At 33.2% G+C, this 16540-nt stretch overlaps 1 protein-coding gene across 9 annotated transcripts in view; it reads left to right on the top strand.

Moving 5' to 3' along the window:
* The window catches only part of LOC129950053 (serine/threonine-protein kinase N), a 255008-nt gene extending 239478 nt beyond the window's left edge, over positions 1-15530 (top strand). For 2 of the 9 annotated variants that reach the window (XM_056061835.1, XM_056061836.1), the window contains 8 exons: positions 2274-2912; positions 4438-4569; positions 7671-8366; positions 8493-8682; positions 8770-8951; positions 9034-9141; positions 14305-14445; positions 14562-15530. In XM_056061835.1, coding sequence (XP_055917810.1) covers positions 2274-2912; positions 4438-4569; positions 7671-8366; positions 8493-8682; positions 8770-8951; positions 9034-9141; positions 14305-14445; positions 14562-14705 — 2232 coding nt within the window. In that variant the 3' untranslated portion in view covers positions 14706-15530. The remainder of the gene's footprint in view (positions 1-2273; positions 2913-4437; positions 4570-7670; positions 8367-8492; positions 8683-8769; positions 8952-9033; positions 9142-14304; positions 14446-14561) is intronic. The other 7 variants (XM_056061841.1, XM_056061840.1, XM_056061838.1 and 4 more) reach the window with 6 other exon arrangements.
* Positions 15531-16540: the final 1010 nt, after the last annotated feature.

Here is a 16540-nt window from a genome sequence, read left to right as displayed (position 1 = left end):
AACCTATTTCTTTAAATAAAGAGAATACCCTGCGAAAGAAAAAACATTTTTTAGTTAAATGTTTTCAGTGAAATTTGCCTTGAATTGTTTGAGTTTTGTTGGCAGTACATCCATTTTTAACGGTTCCCCACATTTAAAAAAACTCCAAATTGGCCAAACTGCAACTCCAAAGCGGACAATTAGCATATGCTATAGGCAACTGATAATTTGGGAATTAATTGCCCAAAAAATTGTATGGCAACAAACCAGAAGATGCCTAAACTGATATCTTTGATTTCAGCAGAGAACAAAGATGGCTAAAATTCGGCTGCCACTTCCATCGTTGTTCGAAACGTTTTTAACAGTTTGATTTTCAAAAAGAAAAATAGTCCATTAAAAATCGTTGTCGAAATCAAGCTACTTTAAAAATCAAATGGCTTCAATTCCTGAATCCAATGGACTTTGTAAGCGAATAACATTTTCAAAAAAATCATAAGAAATAAATGCTCAACACTTATCAACTTTGTTCAAGAGTTAAGCGAGTCATTTAGTTCTATGGATTTTCTGTGTACGTTTCGAGCATGAAACAGCTAAAAATTAAAAAAAAAACTAGATGGCAACAGTCTCTCAACCATTCGCGAGAACTGTTGTCTGGGATAGAGGGGACCTACAGTTTTAAGCCAAATCCAAACGACTAATTTGAGAAAGCACTTTTTATGACAGGATTACTCTTGGAGAATTTGTCAATTCCACGCAAGAGGTGAAAAAAAAACTTTAGAAGGCATAGGCAGTAAATGAACCCAAGACCTTGTGCATGAGAATCCAACGCACCAACCATTATGACACGGATACTATTTAGAAAAACGGTCTTTCACGTAGCCCTACAAAAAAAATCCAGCGTCAAATCGCGTGATCATGATGGCCAGTTTATATTGCCACGACGTGAAATTACCCGCCCAGGAAATGTCTCTTCCATATTCGCTCAAGTTGTGTGACATGTGGCACCGTCTTGCTGAAGCCACCTATTCTCGAAGTCGTATTCTTCAACAGCAGGCAAAAAAAAGTCATTTATCATATTACCAAAAAGCGCCGAATCGACGGTATAAGTCATTCCAAGGTACAATCACACTTTTTGTGGGTGTAATAGCCTCTCTTCAGTTACTTGAGGATTTTTAGAACCCTAAATACAACAATTTTGTTTATTAACATACCGACCGACTACCGAATGGGAATTGTGTTTCGTCGCTGAAGAAAATTTTGTTCAAAAAGCGTCGTCCATCGCCTGTTGGTTCAAGCGCCCATTCCTTTTATCTACGACTTTTAAATAGATGTAGCTATAGATCCAAATGGAAATCGTGCCCTAAGCAGTCCTAATTCCTGAAAACGATGAGGGATAGACACATTCGGATCTTCTTTCACATGGAGCAGCGAAACAATAATGCACAGGTCTTACAATATATGTAACCAGTGTCTTCAAATTTCTTTACAATTTTGCCAATTGCTTGCGTAGTTGGACGATTATGTATATCATAATCTCCTCTTAAGTCACGATAAGTGGTTGGGGCAGAATCACCATTTTTGTAGTAGGTTTTATCAGTTTGTATGCGTTGTGCCATAGTTAAGCGATCCATTTTTTTAAATTTTAAACTTTCGACTGCCAAAAAAAATTAGTTTAACAATTCAGTTTGACAGCTGTCGAATTTCAACCCTATTCTTTTGAAACCGCGAAATGGGCAACCCGTTAGATTACTTAGCCACGAATTAGGATTGGTGTGAGGAAAGTTTAATTTTATCTTCATTATAACTTGGCTTCAAATCGACTTAACCGTATTTCACAAATTTCCTCCGAAACTAGAATTTGTTAGATATTTAAAAAAAACTAATTCAACTTGTTAGTTTAGATCGACAATAGCGTTGAAAAACCCAATTTTTGTTTATTTTTTGGATATAAGCAAAATTCAAGCACAGCGATGACAACGCCATCTTTACTTTTGCAATTCTGACTTTCATTTAAAAATCATTCCATATAGATTTAATCATAAATTTAAAATATTTATGTACAGATAAAAACAAACAATAAGAACACAAAATCAGGTATTTTTTTTTATAAATACAAAAGTAAATATTAAAAGTAAACAATTAGAAACAAATTGGACATAAAAATAAACTTCATGAATATTTGCATGCTTCTTTATAATTTGTACAAAATCCTACTTTTTTGTTTTGTTGTTGAAAAAAAAAACAAACCGAAACGTTTTGTGTCTTTCTTGTATGTTTGTCATAATCGACAACAGTTACAGAGTGCTTTACGAGAATTTGAATTTCTCAACCAAATGGATTCACAGCCCTCAACATTACAGCGACCGCCAACACGTCAACAATTACAACAACAACAGCAGCAACAACAACAATATCTCGGTTCAGCTGCCCAACAGCTGATGCAATATCACCAATCACCAACGCAACAATATTACTCCGAAGCCGAACAGTTTATACCCCAAACAGTCCTCCCGCCCCCACAACACCATCAGCAGGTCCCATATGACAACAGCACCACTAATTCCTCCATCAGCACTGCCATCCCGCACGTCACCAATGCCGTCCATCAAGTCATGCCGATGAACCGTAATAGTAGTATTAGAAATAGTTTTAACAACAATAGCAACACCAACACCAACATCAATACCAATAACAGTGGCAGCACTGTTGGCGGAGTTGTTGGTGCAAATGTCGGACCCTATCACCGACCGGTGCTAATGATGCCACCAGTGATCCTGATGGGCGGCAGTGGTGGTGGCAGTGGGGATGGAAGTCCAATTATCGAGATGCCACCATCGCCGGTGCCGAATTCTATGCCAATTGTTGAGTATCCGGATGATGACGATGACTGTAGTAGCCGGGTCATCAACGACAGTGATAGATGTTGTGTTGAGGTTAGGTTTGGTTTATTATTTTTGTTTTGTTTTTGTTTTTTTTTTTTTTAATTTAAATGTCTTTTTTTTCACCATTTTTTTGTTGCTTTTTATGATTTTTTTTTGGAAATTTTGTTTTGTGTTGTCGAGTGTTTATTGCCATTTTTTCTATGTAAATACATTTTTACACATTGTACATTTTATATAAATTTTTGTCTAGACATTTTACTATAGATGTTTCTTTTGCACACACAAAATCACTTATTTTTGCACGGATAGTATTTTTTAAAATTTAAGAAACATACAAATACTCAATACTGACACAAAGATACACATTTAAGGTGGGGTTTTGAATAACTAAACACTCATTTGTTTTTAAAAAATACACACTTAGCACTTTAAAGAAAACTATAAACTAATAATTATATTTTCCGAAGTCTAATAGAAGAAGTTTTGAACTTTTTACCGAAAACTCTTAAATGAAAACGAAACCAAAATAGTTTTTTTCGAATTATTTCCCCAAGAAACGAATTAAGAAAGAGACAATTCCAAAGGAAAATAAACAAATTCGTGTTTTTAAATTGAGTTTCTATGATTGTTTTTCATTCTTAAAGGTTTCATTTTAAATATCTTGATCTTTACTTAAAATGAAGGACACAACTTCCAAAACGCATTGAAATTGCTAAAACTCTAGCTCAAAAACGAAAGAGAATTCTTCTATAACGATACAAATGATCTCAGACACATTCACATTAAAAGTCTTTTAAATTTCGTAAGGAACTCCTATTGGTTTCATTTCATATTAGAAAGAGGTCTTAAGATACATGTGGTATCACAATGGGCCGACAACTGGCCGCTATCCCATTCAGAACAGCCACTTCAACCTGATCTAACCTATGTTATTTCTTAAAAAGTTGATCACAATCTACCACCGATTTAACATCAAAAGAGTTTTCTCTTTGCAGCCATAATTCGTAAAATTTTTGAGGACACACAGCCGCAAAAGGATATGCAATCTTAAAAACTTGTTACTATTGTTCATTCATAGTGGCATACTTCCCTTTTTACAATAGAGTAAAACATTCGTTTTTATCTAATATCATAATAAAACCTCGTATTGGAATACCCTTTACTTTATTTCTATATTTAGAATGTTCACTAACTTTGTCCAAGCGAAATATTGTTCAATATTCTTTGTCTTATATGTCCCTCACATTTACCAATAACTCGTTATTTATAAATATCTCACCAACCACCTACCTGTTCTTATGAAAAAAGAGTTCAGGCCCTAAAATCCATCACTGTGGTACTCCATTTCATCACAAAAATTTTATTTTATTTTTTACGTGCTAAATTTTGTTTATTTCTTTTTTCTGTTTTTAATATTTTGTTTATGTTTGCTTCAAAATTTTCGTTCTTCACATTGTTCAAAAACTCACACAATTCAATAGAATTAGAACAAAAATAAATGAGTGATTTACATACAAATTAATTTTGTATCAAAATTTTAATCAAAACCTCATCTTTGTATCTGGATTATTCACAGGATAAATATTATATAAACATTGTACATATAACAATTCAACCTTATTCCACTGACATGCCTGATACAACAAAAACAACAACTAGTACTACTACTACTCCTATTTCTTCTCCTTCTTCTACCTCAAATGAACAGGTAAACAGAAAATTGAACAAAACAACAAAAAATAAAATTAAAAAACACAGAATAAAAAAAAAGAAAAATTGTTATAGTTTAGAAGGGGCAAACATTTTAAATGGTTGCTAGAAGTTAAGATATTGTTGGAAAAACTTGTACTGCGTAAAACTTCTTTTTTACTTCAAAATATACAAAAGAAATTCTAAAATCCTTTATTTTCGAAATATATCTCAGTTCAATTCCGAAGTTGAGCATTTTTAAAATTATATTATCACTTCACATTAATTTTCATATTTTTTATATTTTGGTTGTGGTTCAATATTTGAAAGGCGTAGTTGAGAAATTTAAATTTAATGACTTCGCTAGACACCTTCAGGTTAAACATGCTTAGATTCAAGTACGTTCAAAAACTTCTGCCGAATTTCAGTGAATTCTTCAAATTAGGTGAATACAAAGATTGATCAACTTCCCCTTATGAGATCTTGATATATTTACGAAACAGAAAACATTTCAAATCATTTATTCGAAATTTTCCATTCTTTAAATTTGTTCTTGAGAAATAAAAACAATAAAATCTCCAAAAACCGAGATATTACAAATTATTATATGTTTCAAAAAGTTCTCCTAGATATCATTCACTTCCAAAAATTGGTTTCTGGAAACAAATTGTTTATATGATTCAGTTTGTAGAAATTTTTCTTCTAATATCTCTAAAAGTAATGTCAATTATATTCTGGAGATATTGAAGTAAAAACAAATACTGTTTGGGTTACTCAAGAAATCGTAAACACTTTCATTAAATTTAGATACTAAACGATAATTTTTAAAAAGAAATTAATTTCTTTTTGATATCTTCACGAATCCCTTATTTAAGATCTTAAAAAAATTGTTGCGCATAGAAAAAAGTATAAGGGTGTTAAATCACAATGGTGACCAATTGTTACCACCTCTTTGCCTGATAACACTTTCCGGAAATTTTTATTGAAAAATTCGATTGTTTCGGTGCTTCCAAATCCTGCCATAAAAATTAAGTATTCATAGTTTGGTAGGGCAATCTATAACCGTAACAGTTTCAGCAGCCTCATTTTCGAATAAGTTTGGTGCAATATCGTTGCCAGCTCAAAAACCGTACCAAACAGTGACAGCTTGAGGCTAAAAACTCAATAAAATTTGTTAGAGTTTTTAAGGCCCAAATGCGACAATCATGCATATCAACGGAGCCTCCGGGGAAAAATCGACTTCATTACGGAAAAAGATATTTCTCTCAAAGGACCTTAGTTTTAATGCCAAATACGGTACAAAGTTGTTTGTGAAATCACTCATTCCAAAGATCGAAGGCAAATCGCCTAGGTTTTATTTAACACTCTGGGCTATAGCAGCAATATTCCCTGTTCATCTTAAGAATCCTCACAGTTTTGATTATTCACATTAATAACTTGTCTCAACAGCACTAATAAAGAACCATTTTGAATATTGGCAGCTTCTCAAAAGTGCTCTAATTTCCCGAACTGCGATGCAAAAAGTTCGTCATTTTGGTAGTGAATTTTAAACACTCCAATTTTTTGTTGAGTCGTGTATTTTTAGTAATGACGTATTTATTGCTTGACAAATGTCAAAAGATGGCAAATGTCAAAAGATGACAGCTGTCCAACAAAAAAAAACGGTCTCTTCATAATGACACCTCTTATTAGAAATCCGTTTATTTTTCTGCTTGTAAAGCTTTTCACGAATTATATCTCCAAATGAATGCTAGTTACGTTATATTTGCTTAAATGAACCTTAGTGAGATATATTGCTTTTTCTAAAGCTTATACCTTCTGAAAAAAAAATTCTCTGCTTCAAGAAAATGTTAATATCTCTAGTTCTCTCAGTCGTAGTATAGACGAGATATAAGTTTTTAACGAGATATGGTTGATTTTGTTTTTCTGAAAGTTATACTTCTGAAAAACTGGAAAAAAATGTTGTGTTTCAAGAAAATGTTAATATCTCTAGTTCTCTCGGTCGCAGTACAATTCGAGATATAAGTTTTTAACGAGATATGGTTGATTTTGTTCTTCCTAAAGCTTATGCCTTCAAAAAAAACAGAAAAAAATGTTCGGTTTCAAAAAAATGTTAATATCTCTAGTTCTCTTGGTCGTAGCATTTTACGAGATATGCGTTTTTAACGAGATATTTAGAAAAGAATTTGTTTTTTTTTCGTGCCATAAGCCTTCTACTTTTTAAACTCAAATGTATCATTAGCTTGAAGCTTTGTCTCTAAAGCTTCTAAATCGATCTCTCTAGGCAACAAATTCCTCTTAATTTAAGAGAGATATATCTATGATTTTTAGCAAAACACATTTTATGTGTGAGGTTTTAAACGCGCATATTCTTCGAAAGCTTTGTCGAAATTTCGTGGATAACTTGTTTTATCTTTTCATCCTGTGTCCATATCAATAAAAGATCATTCATATTCTTAAGAAAGTTTTACCAATGAAAAGATGTTTGGAAAATATCTTCTTGGATTTGTTTTAAATATGAATCTAATGAAATAAATTTACACAGTCCTGTTTTTCCAAACGATATTCCCTCGAGCTTCCTGCATTCATTTAGTTTTTATCAAAAAAGTAGACAACATGTACATTTTATCAACTCAAAATTCTATTTAGTTTGGTTTTTGAAACTTTTTATTTGTGTGTTTGAGTGTGTGTTGCTGTTGATGGTGTGTAAAATTTGGTGCACATAGAATGAGCGGTTGTTTTTTTAACTTTAATATTTAAGTTTTTTTAAAAAATGCAAAAGGAATCTTTCGTGCTCTGTAATTTTTTTTTCATACACGCCTTAAAAATAAAAATGTATAAAACAATAAAATGCTTTCACTAGCGGTCTCTTGACATTTAAATTTTTTAATAATAAATAGAAGTAGACAACTTCAAAAGCAAAAACTTTTCAAATTTGTATTTGATGCTTTTTAACTCGCTAACGTTTCTAACATAAAATTTATTTTTCTCTGTTTTGGCTCTTCTGATGTCTTGTCAACGTTATTGTCGTGTTCGGTACCGACGTCGTCGTCGACTTCATCGTTGGTGCGATCCTTGCCCTGTCTGGATGGTTTTGATATATCTACGAACGAAAATTAGATTATACCACAGTTTGGTAATTTGTCTGTCAATAATAATCAGCAACAGCAGCAGTACGTGCAACCATCACCGATTGTTCAGGAGCCACCAACTCCACAATATCAGTCACATGCCCAGCAATTCCCACAGCCAACCCAGAGGCAGCACTATCCTCAACAGCAGCAACATCAACCAATCTATCAGAATCAATTCGAATTGGGAGTTGTTGGAGGTGGTAGTGTTGGTGGCAGTGGCAGTGGCAGTATTGCATCCGGAGCCATGCCACCACCACCCCCAAGTCATGTTCATGCTCAGCCATCTAATACTGGTGCAGGAGCAGCAGCAGTAGCAGCGGCAGCAGCTGCAGCTCAACTTGCTGCTGGTAATGCAGGTGGACGTCGCCAAGTCGCACGTGGTCTTCAGTATAGAGACTCGGCGTATGAGTCACGCCGCCAATCACAATCCCATCAGCCAGGAATGCTATCAATTGAGAACTTCCGAATGCTGAGCGTGCTGGGACGAGGACACTTCGGCAAAGTTATCTTGTCGCAACTGAAGACAAGCAACGACTACTATGCGATTAAGGCCCTCAAGAAGGGTGACATTATTGCTCGCGACGAGGTGGAGTCGCTGCTGAGCGAGAAGCGGATCTTTGAGGTTGCGAATGCTATGCGACATCCTTTCTTAGTCAATTTGTATGCATGCTTCCAAACTGAGGTAAGTAAATAAAGCGAGAAGTTGGATGAAGACGGCTTCTGTGCTTTTCTGATGATAGGTTGTTATCTAATTGGCGGTGATGGGGTGTTTCACATTCCACTCTTTCTCTTCTGTGTCTTCCTTTAGCAACACGTCTGCTTCGTGATGGAGTATGCAGCTGGAGGTGATTTGATGATGCACATCCATACGGATGTCTTTTCGGAGCCAAGAGCTGTGTTCTATGCTGCTTGTGTTGTCCTGGGACTTCAGTATTTGCATGAGAACAAGATTATCTATCGTGATTTGAAGTTGGACAATTTATTGTTGGATACAGAAGGTAAAGTTTTTTTTTTATTTTTTTTTTCAATCTCCAGACACATCTTCTTAAAACTTTATTCCACTCTCTATCTCTATATCTTTGCAGGTTATGTGAAAATTGCAGATTTTGGACTATGCAAAGAAGGCATGGGCTTTGGTGATCGAACTGGAACATTCTGTGGTACACCTGAATTTCTGGCACCTGAAGTTCTCACCGAAACGTCATATACCAGAGCAGTTGATTGGTGGGGTTTGGGTGTATTGATCTTTGAAATGCTTGTTGGAGAGGTAAGTTATTGCAAAAACAAAAACTGAAGAGACGATGGTGGAGAAAATGAGGAAAATTTTAATTATATTTCACTATACGTAGTCACCATTCCCGGGAGATGACGAGGAGGAAGTATTCGATTCGATTGTTAACGATGAAGTACGATATCCAAGATTTTTGTCATTGGAAGCTATTGCTATTATGAGAAGGGTAAGTAATGATTGTTTGAAAATTCTTTATTATTTCAAAAAATAACTTGTGTATTTTTGTCTGGAATAGTCTTAATTTAATAAATGGGATTCAATGAATGCCACACTTTGATCTTGCAAGGGAATCTTTTGTTTCAGAAATAGCTGCATTCCTCCCCTTTAACCTTAATACTTGCTCTTCTAAGAATGCCCATCAGTTTACTGTTGAGCCTAACTTCGAATTACTTTGAAGTACCTACGGAGAATCGTTCTTTAGCCGTACTATGCGAATGTGAAACGCTTAACCACGTGTTATCTAATAATTACTTTTTAAGTTGTATCTTATGCTCACTTTTTTTCAGTTAATTCGTCCTTATGCGATGGTTTTTAGTTTTTCGAAACTAAATAATTTTAAGTGGTCAGGACAACAACACTGCCCCCAACCTGGAGGGCCAAATCCTCAGTATAACCGCTCCTTACAGACCTGATTTCCAAATATGTTTTAGAAGTTCCATAATGTGTTCACTTAGTAGTTTAACCATACTGGAACTGTACACGCCATTGTTGATTCCATCTCGAAAATTCCTGCGCCGCGGTTTTGATAAAAGGAGATGTGCTTTAGTGGAAACATCTCAAACCTGTTTGCTGTTACCAACAATTTTGTCACTTATGTTGAAACTTAGTCTAAGTACCCGATGTTCACCGCGAGGACGTGAGAGTAGGAATCGGTAGACCGAGGTGGATTTTGAGAAAAACTTATTAACGCATGTGCACATATCTACCATTTGAACACTTTGTCAAGCCTTGCCTTCGCCTAGATTATTTGTATGCTTTATTTTGTAAAGTATTAATTAACCTACCCCATTTCCAATACCCGAAAATTGTATTTGTTCATTGGAACTAGCGCAAAATTGTATAAAAAGCGTAAAAGAAACGATAGTTTGTTTTTCAAAAACGAACGAAACTTCGATGTACGTAGTCGTGCCTAGATACTGTTACAACTATTTGACATTCAGATGCATACAACAAGTCACATTATTTTTTTTTAATAACTACTGTTATATACGAGTAGGTTTAAAATAAAGTATAGCCTTAGTCCTACTTTACAAGTGCAAAGATGGAGTCCTCAAAAGAAGAAAGAAGAACTGCAGTTGTTGCGCTGCATAAAGCTCGAAAATCCAATTCATTTATTTGCAAGTTGTTATAAAACCTCGGAATTAATCGAATGTTTGTGTGGCGTACAATTAAACGTTATATGGCGTAAAAGATAAGCCTTGGTCCGGTCGTCCACAAAGTGTGAGGGCTAGAATACCGTTCGTGCAATGGCAGCCGAAATCCCCTTCGTAAGCAGAAAATCATGTCACGAGAGATGGATATTTCAAGAAGAAATTTTTCGAGGCTAATTAAAAATGACTTTGAGATGGGTGCCTACCGCCGAGTGACTGGGCAGAGATTAAACAATGCCTTGAAACAAATTAGGATGGAAAGAGCAAAAGCATTGCTCAGACGTTACGGTGATGGAAGGTATCGTAAAATCATGTTTTCAGATGAGAAAATGTTCACTATTAAAGAAAAATACAATTGCCAAAATGACAAGGTCTATGCTCGGAGTTCACAGGAGGCAAAAGATAAAATTGGTTGAGTCGAAAGGGGCCATCATCCAAAGGCATCACAAAGTTGCATTTTTGTGAACAAGGTGTAAAAACAAAAGCAAAAAACTACCAAGAAGACGTTTTAGAGAAAGTGGTGAAACCGCTCAACAATACTCTATTTAATAAAAAGAATGGGTGTTCCAGCAGGACTCAGCTCCAGCCCATAAAGCCAAATCGACCCAGTTGTGGCTGGAAAATAATGTTCCTGAGTTCATCAAGGCATCAGATTGGCCCTCAGGCAGTCCCGATTTAAACCCTCTGGATTATTCTTTTTGGACAGAGCTAGAGCTGATGGCTTGCCACCGAGGACATCTGAATTTGAAAAGACTGAAATCAAGTCTTTTCCGAGCAGTGCGGAATTTTTCTGAGGAAAAGGTGCGTGCTGCCAGAGACGATTGTCCGAAGCGACTCAAAGTCTGTGTTATATCATTTTTAATTCTATTTTATATTATACTTAATAAAATGTATAACATATTTGATATTTGTCTTCTTTATTTTCAAAGAAAAATGTGTAACAGTATTTATGGCACGACTACGTATAAAGCCAATCGTTCGCACTATCCGAAAACTTTGTTTGGTTTTTCTTTACAGAATATCACCCAGATTCTATCTTCCCATTTACGCGCTTTTTTAACTTCCAATATTCAAATCCCAAGTAAAACATTTTATACTTTCGAAATCCAAAACGAAACTCAAAGTGCCTTACAAAATTACTGTGACATTGAAATTCATGTGTCTTAATGTCTCATGGATAACTTTAACCCTTTACTGTATGGTGGCTCATATATGAGCCAAACCTTTTTTTTGTCGATATTTTTCAGTTTTCAACTAATTCTGCTGTTTTGTACATACAGTGTGAAATTAGTAACATAAACGCTCTTAATTTTATTGATAAACGCCATCTGCGAACGAGTTTAAGCAACTCATTTTTCTGTCAAACTCCTCACAAAGGGTGCAGTAGGAGAAATGCGTGTTGGAAAAATTCAAAATTGAATAAAAAATATAAAAATAAAATGTAGTGATTGAAAAAAAAATTACCAGTAAAGCAAATAATATAAATATTTTTGACAATGTGAATTTTTTCGATTTTATGAAGCAACAAGTACTTATAAGTTAAAAAAACGGTTTGGATCAAATATGGCACATCATGCAGAAATATACGTTCATTTGAACCAACATGCAATAAGAGCATAAAAGTTGAATATTTTTTTTTACCAACATTCATGCATATTTATGTACGTGTCCCATAAAAAACTAATATTATATTATAATCGGGAATATTATCCTCTAATTCCCGATTGGGAATAATATTCCTCTTTGCCAGATGATACCTCCCTCAAGTAGAAGTTTGAGAGATGAAAAACCCCGATGATGGCGGGATGGGTTTGTGGAAAAGGTAATCATGAAACCGCATTCACAGGTGATATGACATTACCTGAGGAAATGAGGAGCTTGGATACGCCAGTACAATTCTACAAGTACTTGTTTACAGACGAAATGTTCAAATATATAGAGCAAGAAACTATCCGATACTCTTGTGAAAAACGTCCCGAAAAGATTACCCATATTACAGCAATGGAACTTGAACAGTTTGTTGGAATATTCCTGTACATGTCCATCGTACAGTTACCATAAACTAGGTTTTATTGTTACCCAAAAATTAACTCTGTAATGGCATGTAACCGCTTCGAAGAAATAAAAAGATTCATACATTTCAACATCAACTCGACGCAAGTACCCAAAGGACAACCAGGGCATGATCCCCTTCACAAAATAAAACCATTCTTGGACCAAACAAGGCAGAGACTCCTTACTGTCCCTAGAGAAGAGTATATGGTATATGAACAAATCATACCAACCAAAAGCAGATCATCTATGCGGCAATACAAAAAAACCACACAAATGGGGATATACAAATTTTGTTCTCAATGGTAGCTCTGGATTCAGCTACGACTTTGAACTTTATACTCGAGCCCAAGGACATGTATAGTTCGTAACCGATTTGCCAAAGATTAGTACATCCAGTGACGTTCGACTGGCGAGAACTATTCCTGAAGGATTCAACTACAAAATTATTCTTTGACAACTGGTACACGTCCTTACCGCTGTTGACTTATCGTGCAAAGAAATCGATTTTACCGCTAGGAACAATAAAAGCCAATCGGATTCCGGAATATAAAGTTCCTACCGAAAAGAATTTAAAAAAAAATGGAAGAGGTGCAACTGTGGAAAAACTGGTGACAATTGATAACCTGGATATTTCTGTGGTAACATGGTTTGACAACAGAATTGTGAACCTTGCTTCGACATATGTCGGCAGCAAACCGTCTTCTGAAGTCCAACGCTTCAACAAAAAAGAAAAGAGCTACCAAACTGTATCACGTCCAAAGGCTGTCATGGCATATAATCGGCATATGGGTGGAGTTGATCTGTTTGATGCTCTTCTTGGCTACTATAGAATGCAAATTAGATCAAAAAAATTTGACCACAGAATATTCTTCCACATGATCGACTTGACAGCCGTGAATGCGTGGCTATTGTACAGACGAACGCTTGATGGTTCTGAGGCGTGGCTGCCACTAGCAGATTTTAAGTGCGCGGTAGCCGAAGATTTATGCCATGCCAGCAAACCAAGTACAACAAAAGACGACCCTCTTATGTCATGGAGAATAATCTACAATTGAAGAAATTGAAGGGACCTGTTGCCATAATGCCATCGCAGGACGTTCGATTAGATCAATTAGATCACCTTCCTGTTTGGACCACCAGACAGCGGTGTAAGGTTCCAGACTGCCTTGGAAGATCTTATGTGGAGTGCCGAAAATGCAAAGTAAATCTTTGTTTGAATGAGAAAAGAAACTATTTCACGATATTCCATACAACATAATTTTTTGAATAAATAGTTGATTTAATTTATTGAAAAAAATTTTGTTTCATTTCTGCTCAATGTGCCATATATGATCCAAACCGGAAATCGCAAAATTCTCCACTTTTTTCTCAAAAAATTCTAAATTCCTCAAACACGTGTTTTTTTAATTATAATTAACTATCACATATATTTTTTTCATGAAGAAAAAAAAATCATGCAGTAAGGGGTTAAAAACCTCCCATTGAATTCAAAAGCTTTCGTTTTAAAATAACCTATTTTAACTTAAATTTTAAGGAAGACCAATAAGATCGTACAAGATAGAATTTAGTTTTCAACCCTGCCAATTAGCCCACAAACGTTAAATTTTCAATTCTACTTTTAAGTGATGGGTCAAAGATAAGCTTTTATAAACGGAAATAAGTTCGAAAACAAATAACCATAATTTAGACGTGTTGTTTTTATGAAGAACGATAAAGACTATTAATTATGATATTCCAAACTAAACTTAGCATACACTAAGTGACAGCTGTCAAAAAATATTGCCAGATTGAAAACCAAACATCTTAATTAAAGACATAAGCTTATAAACAATACATTTTAAAGTGTTTTTTGTGTTAAAAGAAACTTATTTTTTATCTCATTCCTTTTTCTCTACTCTCTAAAGCTTTTAAGAAAGAATCCTGAACGACGCCTTGGCTCATCGGAAAGAGACGCTGAAGATGTGAAGAAACAAGCTTTCTTCCGTTCAATTGCCTGGGACGACCTGCTTTTAAGAAAGGTTAAGCCGCCATTTGTGCCAACAATTGTAAGTTTAATCTTTTGACATACTTTTTAAAAATTGCATGGCTACGATTTTATTTTTATTTAATTTTTGTTTCTTACATTATTTTTATGTTGTTTTCTTTAATTTTCTTCCTTCAGAACCACCTCGAAGATGTTTCAAACTTCGATGAGGAATTCACATCAGAAAAACCCCAATTGACACCGCCAAAGGAGCCGCGACATTTGACTGACGAAGAACAATTGTTCTTCCATGATTTCACCTACACCGCCGATTGGTGTTGAAATTAATTTGTTTATTTTTCTTGATTATAATTATTATTATTTTTCTTTTTCATTTAAACTTTAATATTTATACATATATTTACTATAAAAGAAAAACACTGCTCCTCAACTAAATTTGTAGCCGTTTTTACATTAAAACAAAAAAAAAAAATATTTAAACATTTAAGATACTATTGCTAACTTTTATAAAATAAAAAAATACAATTTATTTTTCATAAAACAAAAAGAAGAAAGAAAGATTGAGAAGAAAAAGGAGAAAACACCAATTTAAAAAATAAAAACAAATTACGTTTAAAATAAAAATAAAATATTTTTAAAGTGAACTAAAAATGAAGAAAAAAAAAAGGATAAATCTTCGAGTATTTAGCATTTGTTGATGTATTTTTTGAAACAAGAGTTAAAAAGAAGAATTTAAAAATAAAATATTTTGCTTGACTTTTTGTTTAAAGCGATAAAGTGTAGTAGTTAACAAAATATGATGGAGACGTAATATTATTATAATAATTATTATTATTACCCTTATAACTATATTATAATTATTAATTTATAACAATTTTTATTTCTTATTAATTAAAATTAAATGAAAACAAAATACATGAAATTAAAAATAAATATTATATAAATATTCTTCATTAGCAACTATTACTCTATCACTACTCTACTTCAACTACCAATTTCTTCTTAATACCGTAATCGTTATACTATTATTATATTGTATGCGTGAATATTATTAAAAATATTTAAATTTTTGTTTCCTTGTTCGAAAAAAAGCTAAAAAATTATGAACTTTTTGAAGCTACATTTTAGGAGTCAAATTATTTTTCTCTTTATCTCTATAATATCTCCTTTATTATTTTTTGATCATATTATTAATTACATTATGTATTTGTGTATTGTTTTATTTTTCTTTAAGTAAGTGTGTATCTATACAAAATTATATAGTATTTTTTTTTCTTTTTGAATGAAATTATTAATGTTTAAAGAAAAAAGAATTATTGTTATTGGAAATGAAAAAAAAAACAGAAGAAAGATAAAAACAAAATTTATTATTCAAAATTGCATGAGTTATTATAATAATTAATTTAATAAAATAAAAATTATTATCAATTTATATATTTTGCTCTTTATTAATTTTATTATTATTATTATATCATTATTATGAACATATTTTTGTTTGTTTAAATAAAAATTATATAAATAGTTTCACTTTTTAGAAATTTAAACTTTATAAAATTAATTATAATGTTATTAAAAAAAATAATAATAAATAAATAAATAATAATAATAAATTAATTTTATTGATTTTATGTGTTTTGATTAAATTTTAAGTTAGCATTTGATTGCATGATAATTTCATTATATGCTTAATTAATTTATTACATTTAAAAAGTATATTTATACGAGTTGCAAAAAATTTGCAACTAGTGGCCATTTCTCTTTTCGTTTCATTTTTATAACGGTTAAACTGATTTATTTTGAGTTTGGTAAGTTTATACGTGTAGCTTGATTTGTTTAGTTAGTTTTAGCCGGGACTTAGATCGATAGAACGGTTTTCTAAGATAAATTCTTTTTAAATCGAAAAAAAAATATTTATCTTATATACACTGCCAATCACCAGGATGAGGCCACATATTTTTCAACCGATTTTCGTTCCTTATATACCTGCTGGAAATTTCGTACCAATAAAAATTTGCTACATTTGAGTAGGTAGATATTTTATTTAAAAAAAAGTAATAAAATTAAGGGGTTAAATAGAAAAAACAGTTGGAATTTCCCTACATTAATTAAAGAGCTACTTAAAAAAAGTATAAAAAAGTGCGTCACTTGGATGAGGC

The sequence above is a fragment of the Eupeodes corollae genome, chromosome 3 (genome assembly GCF_945859685.1).
Source record: "Eupeodes corollae chromosome 3, idEupCoro1.1, whole genome shotgun sequence".
Lineage (NCBI taxonomy): Eukaryota > Metazoa > Arthropoda > Insecta > Diptera > Syrphidae > Eupeodes > Eupeodes corollae.
Note: the sequence above shows the minus strand (reverse complement) of the source record. Positions and strands in the feature narration are given on the sequence as shown.